This window comes from Ursus maritimus, unplaced genomic scaffold (genome assembly GCF_017311325.1).
Source record: "Ursus maritimus isolate PB19 unplaced genomic scaffold, ASM1731132v1 scaffold_19, whole genome shotgun sequence".
In the NCBI taxonomy this organism is placed as follows: domain Eukaryota; kingdom Metazoa; phylum Chordata; class Mammalia; order Carnivora; family Ursidae; genus Ursus; species Ursus maritimus.
The window spans coordinates 8,666,262-8,674,564 of NW_024424341.1; the positions used below are offsets into that span (position 1 = coordinate 8,666,262).

General features: G+C 46.6%; 1 protein-coding gene across 2 annotated transcripts in view; it reads right to left on the reverse strand.

Annotated features, from left to right (window-relative positions):
* Positions 1-5,423, reverse strand: part of BRD7 (bromodomain containing 7) — a 35,288-nt gene extending 29,865 nt beyond the window's left edge. Inside the window, exons 1-2 of one of the 2 annotated variants that reach the window (XM_040633287.1) lie at positions 5,271-5,423; positions 4,607-4,815 (exon numbers count right to left, since the gene is read on the reverse strand). In XM_040633287.1, the coding sequence (XP_040489221.1) occupies positions 4,607-4,815; positions 5,271-5,319 (258 nt within the window). In that variant the 5' untranslated portion in view covers positions 5,320-5,423. The remainder of the gene's footprint in view (positions 1-4,606; positions 4,816-5,270) is intronic. The other variant, XM_040633288.1, reaches the window with a different exon arrangement.
* Positions 5,424-8,303: the final 2,880 nt, after the last annotated feature.

An 8,303-nucleotide genomic window follows, 5' to 3' on the forward strand; every position in this document is an offset into this window, starting at 1 on the left:
ACAAGCCAGTAACAAAAAGAAAAATACTGTGTGATTCCACTTCTATGAGACACCTAGAGTAGTCAAACTCATAGAGACAGAAAGCAGAATGGTGGCTACCAGGAGCTGGAGGGTGGGGGATATGGGGAGTTGTTTAATGGGCATGAAAAAGTTCTGGAAATTGGGTGTACAACAATGTAAGTATACTCAACACTACTTAACTGGACGCTTACAAATAGTTAAGATGGTAAAGTTTATGCTATATATATTTTACCACAAATTAAAAAAAAACGATAGTAATACCAGCTTCATAGGTTTATGGTAAAGAGTAAGGGGAGATAACATACATAAAGCAGTAAGCACAGAACCCAGCAAGTAATATGTATGTGTTCTGTGTAAAGTGTTGACGTGGTTTTTTAGTAGTCATGTGTGTGTGTTGTTGTTGTTATTTCACTTAAAATGATTTTGTAAACACTTCTGTAGTTTCCATAAATCACATTGTCAATGTAATGCCCAAAACATAATTTTACTTATTGCCCCTCCATTTTACTTCACTGTCCTCTCGTGCCTATATTACTAGACCAAATGACGTGAGCATTTTTCATCAGCTATTATTTTATTTGTTATATGATGTGGAAATAAATAACTTGAAAATGTAAAGCTGGATCTTTAGGAAAGGGTGATGTTACATATAATAAGAATTACATAATAAGAATTACGCCAGCACAAAAATTCTTTGCTCATCACTCAGTATTCCAATGCTCAGGGGGGAAAAAAAAAAGCCAATACTTTCATAGGGATGGTGTCTAAATTATGGCCTGATTAAAACAAAGGGATATATATAGTATTCCTAATGCTCTGGTTGGTATGAAATGCCACCACTCTACATAGAGAAATACAAACAGATACTAATAAATCTGTTTGGGCATTTTAAACTAATATAACCAGGGCCTTCCCTACTCACGAGAAGAATATCACTTAACTCAAACACTTTTGAAAAATTAAAGGGTTTTATGTTGTATGTGTGTGCTTTCCTAAAACTTTATCTTCTGCAAGTAACAGATCCTTAAATTTTATTAGGCTACGAGGTCTCCACCCTCTTCCCCAACTCAAAGACATTTCCCAGCCTCTCTAGCAGCTAGGGTGGCCATGTGGTTAAGCAAATTCTGGGTGATGAAATATAAGCAGAAGTTACATACGCCTTTCAGAAACACGCTTTAAAAGGGAAAGGGCATACATTATCTTTTCCCTGCATCCTTCTTCCTTCCTGCCGCGTAGAACTGACAGAAGCATCACTCGTCTCTCAGAACCACACATCCCCCAGCTGCTCCCAGTCCCATGGGTGTCACATAGCTGATTCTCCCCAAGAAGACACCAGAGGCAACTGCTGTCCTAAAACTCTCTGGAGATTCAGAACATAGCTCAGAGAGGAGTGTCCTTCTAAAGCCTCCCTACCTAGACAACTAGCAAAAGAACACCCTCTCCTCATCCCCAGTCTGGCCTGCAAAAAAGGGATGATCCAAACAGCCTCTACAGACCCAATGACACTCCAAAGAATGTCCCCTGGTCCCTGGCCCTGAGTCCTGGGGAAATGGGACCTTGCACAAATCCACTTCACTTCTCTGAGTTTCCATTTTACCTTTTATAAAATGGAAACTAACCTACCTACCCTATTCTGCAGGGTGTTCAGTCCAAATAACACTATGAGTGCAAAAGCATCTTAATTTACAATGGAATCAAAATATAATGAAGGCTAATGACATTGAGAGCCACAGTCAAGAAAGAGCAGAGTGGCTGGAACAGAGGGGGAGAATTCCAGGAACTTATCCTGAAGATATCCTTACAAAAGTATATAGAGATTTGTGTCCATGAGACTCACTGCAGCTTTATTTGTAACATTTAGACATAATATTATATAAAATAAAATATGGTCCCTCAATACAACCAGATACTGTGTACTTAATAAAAAGAATGAGGTAAGTGATGAAGAAATGAAGAACACAAGCATATCAGCTGTGTTACGGTGCCAGGACTAAAATCAGAAGTGGTTACAAGGGGCGACCTCACCTCCTAGTTAAATGAGATGAACAAAGTACAGAAGAGACAGGGGATGAAAGCCGCCCACACACCTGGGAGATGAGAGGCAAGTGGAGGAGCGTGCAGATCACAGACAGCAAGCTACCGCCTCCGTGCAGAAGTGGACACCTCGGAGAAGAGTTCACACCCCAGAAACCTGGAAAAGCTCAAACCTGGAGCCACCAGGAACCAGAGAGTCTGGAGACTGGATACCAGTCAGGAGTGGGGAGAGATGCTGGACTGAAAGCAGAGCAGGGCGTGGGAGGACCTTCAGTCTCTTCCTCAGTTGACCCTCAAAATACCAGCAGTCAGGTAAAATCCTTGTTGCAGGAGGGATTTTTCTCTGGAGAAGACTTTTGGGGGTTCCACCAAAACGATCAGGTCTCAGCTCTATAGCTGACAAACTGTCTAGATACAAAGTATCTCATCGTTCATTGGGCTTTTGTGCTGCACACTGAAATACAGAGTAGGAAGGCTCAACTGATAACTAAGGGATGCTGTTACTGTAAAAAGAGGAGACCAAGAAAATAAACTGAAGAACTTGAGGGGAAACAGAGACAAAGCAGGGAGCAAAAGAAAACTTAACAGGAAGGAAAAAAAAAAAGGCAAAAAACCCATCAATTAATATCCTCTGAGAAAAACAAGAACAGGGTGCTATTAAAACAAGGGCAATGAGAAGAAGATGCTGTCAAAATTCTAGGAGACAGTAATTTTCAATCTGGAATTCCATGCTGAGTGAAACCATCAGTCTACAGGAGCAGACTGTATGAGGGCAGAATAAAGATGTTCAATCACATAAGGACTTAGGAAAACCTACCTCCTATGAATGCTTTCTTAGGAAGTTCCTAGAGTTCAGATTCCACCGGAAAAAAAGGAATAAATCAACAAGACACAGGATCTAGGAAAGAGGCAAAGGAGGGTCCCAGAAAGCCTAGAGAACAATCCAGACTAGAGCAGGAAGGCATGGAGGGCTACAAGATGGCTGTCTCAAGAAAAGGGGAACTGTTTGGCCATGTGAAAAACAGAAATCAGATGGGTTTTATAAATCAGTCAGAGTTTGGGAAGAATTGGTACATGATAACCAAACCAATGAAAGCAATGAACAAGGGATCAAGACCAGATCTGTATTTATTATACTTGCCACCAGTGAACAATAATTAAACAATGAATACTGATTTAAGCAACAACTGTGATATACCTATACTGGGAGAATGCAGGAAGGGAAATTGGGGGCAGGAAGCAGTATTAGAACACTAATTTAAATTCTCATCTTCTATAACAGATCAGTAAAAGATGTTAACTGATAAATCAGGAAACGACAACATAAACCTACATTTAAAAAAGGCGACAAATACCCAAAGAAAAAACTAAAAAGTTTGGGAAGTAAAACTCTAGGCTAGGACAGGAGACTGCTTTTGTGTTAAAAGCCTCAAAGTACTCTTGACTTTTAAAAACTATGTTCATGAACTACTTCACAAATAACAAAAAATAATTAAAAAAAAACAACAACTGGTTACCTCTAGAGAGAGAGACTGTGTGAGGGACTAGGATGAGGAAAATTTATTGCCCTCCTTTTGTTCACTTCTGTACTGCTTGAATTTCTTAAACCACATGCATACACGGCTTTTACAACTTAGGAAAAGAAAACAGTAGATAGTTCTATATGTATTGTCGCAGTCTAGCCAAAGGCAATTAAAAATTGAGACAAAAAATAACAGACTTAAGAAATTCTAAAGAGTTTCTAAGATTTAGTGACTTTATGTGTTTAATCACATGGAACAGAACATTGCTATTACATACAAACATAAGAAAAATTAAAAAGTTAACTTAGGGAAATCTATTTTTAAGACACAGTAATTAAGTCACTCAGTGACAGGTTAAGTCTGGGAACTACAAAAGTCTAGGACAATTCCAGATACATATATGATCAACCATGAGAGTTCATTATTATTATTTTGTGATAATAATGTCTTGTGAACCAAGAGACCAGCTACTTTTCCCCCCTTTTTCCTACCGGGGGATCTGCAAATGGTTAAGAAAATGCTTATTTTTATCACTGGTGTCATACCCCTTAAAGGTCTCCCATCGAACTTTCTCTTCAACAGACTCAAGCTGTAAGATCAAAGCTGCTCCTTATATGTATCTAGCGTTATAATATTTACTTCAGAACAAAACCTGAACCCCAACAGATCCCTATCACTTCTGAACTGATGATTTTTGACAAAGTTCCAACACCGAGGCTTTTCTAAGCGTGACTTTTACCTTTCCTGGGTGGAGAAAGTACTCCGACACGGCTCCTGAAATTCAGGGCTTAGCTGCTCGCTCACCTGCTGGGAGGGTAACTAAGAGGATCATTAAATCGAGAGTTGCTGACACTCACAGCTGATTCATGTTTCTGTGCTGCCCTGTTCCTCCTCAAACAAGGCGGATTTTACAGGCGTTTTAGCGTCTCGCTAGACACAAAGAGAACAAAGTTAGGCCGGCAGCGGGCGGCGGGAACTCTTGAAAAGTGGTACCACCAGCAACGCTTAAGCCACAGAACGACATTTACCTTTACTCGTCTCCGTTTTCTCCCCTTTTCTTCCCCTGGAACCTGCTTCTCTCCTTTCTTTCGCTTTTTCCGCTTTCTGTCCTTGTGTTTGTCATGATCGTTTTTGTCTTCGAAGAGGCTTGAGTCGTGCCCCGAGCTGCCCGTGGAGAGCTCGGTGACTTCGTTCCCTCCCACTTTGAGGACCAGCTTCAAGGGCTTCTCTACATACTCTTAAAACAAAAGGAGAGAGCCTCGGTTACGGGCGGGACGCGCCGGGCAGCGGCCACAATGCAGAGGCAGCGTGGGCAGAGGGAGAAGCCGGAGCCACGGCCGCGGCGGCTTTGGGCACGCAGCGGGCGCCCCGCCGAGCACCTGTTGACTGACGGACACTCGCCCAGGGGGTGCCCCGAACGCTGCGGGCCTCCGGGGGCCGTCTCACACCTCCCGGCAAGAGTCCCGCCGGGGGCCAGGGGTCTGGGGTTCGAATGCGGCCCCCGCCTGCGGTCTGCGCGGCCTCCGGCGGGCCGCGCCCCCTTCGCGGGTCCCGGCCTGCCCGTGGGAGGTGCGGCCCCCGGCCCGCCTCGGGAGCTCGAGGGTGGTCTCGAAGGAGCGAGGACCCTCCTCCCCCCCTCCCCCCGCTCGCCAGCCCAGAGCCGCCGCGGGCTCGCCGCCCCCCACTCCTCACCCTCGTAGAGGTGTTTGTCCGACTTGTGCTTCTTGTGCTTCTTGCCCATATCCGACCGGGCCCCGGTGCCCGCCCCCCGCGCCAGGCCCAGGCCGTGCGGCGCCGCTTCCGGTCCGGGCCAGGCAAGCGGAGGGCGGGAGCGGGGCCCGCGAGACCCCGCGCCGCGAGGCAGGGGGGCGGCGTGCGCCGGGCGGCGCGAGGCCCCTCACGAGAAGACGGCGCGTGAGACCCGGCCGTAGCCCGAGAGCGGCGCGGGGCTGCGAGCGGCCGGCGCGGAGGCGGGAGAGAGGGCCCGCCGCGCGCGCAGGGTGAGGCCGGCTGCCCGTGGCGGCCCCTGGCGGCTGGAGGTGGCGCTGCAGGCCACGGGCCGGGGGCGGAGTCCGGGCCGGGGGCGGAGTCCGGGCCGGGGGCGGGGTCCACTGCTCAGAATCTAACATAATATAATAAAAAATCATTAAAATAAATAAATAAATAAAATCTTTAAAAAATAATAAACAAATAAAAAAACAAATAAATAAACAAATAAAAATTAAAAAAAAAGAATCTCTCACCTCTCTTCTCTCTCCCTTGCTCTCCTTTCTCTCTTTCTTTCTTCTCCCCTGTCTTCCTCCCTTCCCTCTCTGTCTTTCTTTCCTCTCTCCCTTCTCTCCTTTTCTCTGTCTCTGTCGGTCTGATTGTCTGTCTCTCCCTCCCTCCCTGTATCTCTCCTTCCCTTCCTCTGCCTCTTTGTTTCTGTCTCTGTTTCATTGTCTGTCTCTCTCTCTGTGTCCCTGTTTCTGTCTGTCTGTCTCTCCCTCCCTCTCTCTTCCTCTGTTTCTGTCTGCCAGTCTTTCTGTCTCTCCCTCCCTCCCTCTCTGTTCCTTTCTTTCCTCCCTCCCTTCCTTCCTCTCTCCACTCTTTCCCCCTTCTCCTCTCTCTTCCTTTCCTCTCTTTCTCCCTTTCCTCCCTCTTCCTACCACTCTTCTTTTTCTATCACCCTTCCCTTTTCCCTGACTCCTTGTTTCTATCCCCCTTACCCTTGTTTCTGTCTTCCCTTGAACAATATTTATTGAACCTTGTACTGGATGCCAGACCCAGCAAATCCAGCACATTGGTAACTAGAAGGATTCTAATCTTAAAAACAAAGTAAAACAAAAAAACCCTTATGTGCTGGCATGTGACACTGTAAAACTGTAACTAAACTGTAACTAAAACAACATCAAAAAATATGAAGCCGAGTGTTATTTGGTAAGATCCATATATGGAAACAAATGTTGACATCTGGATGAAAAGCCTCCAGTAGAGCTGAAGCGGAATGTTTTAGTTTTATGCTTCTCTCTATTGTTTGAAATTTTTTTTCATATGCATGTTAAATTTTTAAAAGCTTTTATTTATTTATTTATTTATTTATTTATTTATTTATTTAGAGCAGGAGCAGGGAGGGGCAGAGGGAGAGGGAGAGAGAGAATCTTAAGCAGGCTCCAAGTTCAGTGCAGAACCCAACTTGGGGCTCCATCTCAGGACCCTGAGATCATGATCTGAGCTGAAATCAAGAGTCAGATGCTTAACTGACTGAGACACCCAGGCGCCCCAATGTTATTTTTTTTTAATTGAAAAGAGAGATACCATTTAGAAACTAACTTGAAAAAAAATGATGAAAATGTATCGATTAGAGCTGTACCAACTGAGAGTCCAGACTAACGACTGCTTTTAGATGGACCTCTACTCCTTGATGCTGTTTTCAGACTTTGTGATTCACTCTTATCCTCAGGTGCTGAGCCCTACTAGAGAGATGCTATTCACATTTCTGTTCATTGGCGTTTACCCAAATATAGTATCAGGATGTATTTAATATAGCACATCCGGGGATGTTGGCTGCAGGGAAATAATATAATGTTGATACTTTTACACATGACAACTTCGTAAGATAGGAAGCACAGAAACATTCTTATTCCCATTTTGCCGATGGAGAAATGGATGCCCAGAGAAGTGAAGACTCCTCACCCCGCGTGGCTCTGCTACTCTTCATGGCACACGTGGCCACCAGCATCATGTTACATATCTGCTACGTGTCTGTGTGTGTGTTAGTCAGCTGTCTCCCCCTCGGGACTCCCAGCTCCCTGAGGACAGGAAGGGGGCCCACATCACTCGTGGTTGTGTTCCGTGTACCTACCACAGAGCGGGGCTCAGCGCAGGCCCTCCAGAAATATTTGTCAGATAAGTGAATGAAGGAATAATTACACTGTTTTATGGTGATGATTCCCTCCCACTTTCTTCCCTGAGGGTCTTTTGGCTGGGGACAGGAGGTGACTGGTGGCCTCTCAGGGAGTCTGAGGAGGAGGAGGAGAGAGGCAGTGAGGAAGGCTGGCCACTGGGGGGGGTGGCATTCCCAGGAAATGGCCTCTGCTCCGCTCTTTTGGGCCCGGCCTGTCTGCAGAGGACTTGTAGCCCAGAGGGTGTGAGGCCGTGGCAGGCCAGGCATTTAGCAGTCCCCTTACTCTGAGGTGTGCCAGGCTCCCACCACAGCCGGGCCTTTGGAACTTGGTGCCCCTATGGAGAGGGAGCTCTGGGACACAGCTGATGTCCGGGAAGCCTGACCCTGGAGTAGAGTGTGGCCTCCCTTGGGAGACCCGGAGGAGACTCTCCACAGGCCCTACAGATGAAAGCAGCTTACTGGGAATGGACCCCATGATCCCGTCAGGCTGAAAGCTCTGGATATCTGGGGCCTCGGAGACTCCCCCACCCCCAAGCCTCCACGGCCCTGCTGTGTTCCTCAAAGCCCCCTCGTGCAGCCGTGAGCCCAGGCGAGGAACTCCCAAGGCCAGTTGTCCATGTGCTCCTTACTTCTCTCGTCTTCCTGTGTGGGGACCTCAGCCCTCTCTGGGGGATGGGCAGAACCAGCCCTGGGCACCCACGTCGTCGGCATGAGGGTCAGAGACAGTGAGGGGTGAAAAGGCTTCGGGCACAACGAAGGCCTTCCTGAGTGTGGAAGAATAGAAAGGAAGGGGGGGAAAGAGCTGGTTCTCTTGGATACTCTGGGGCGGGGGGGGGGGG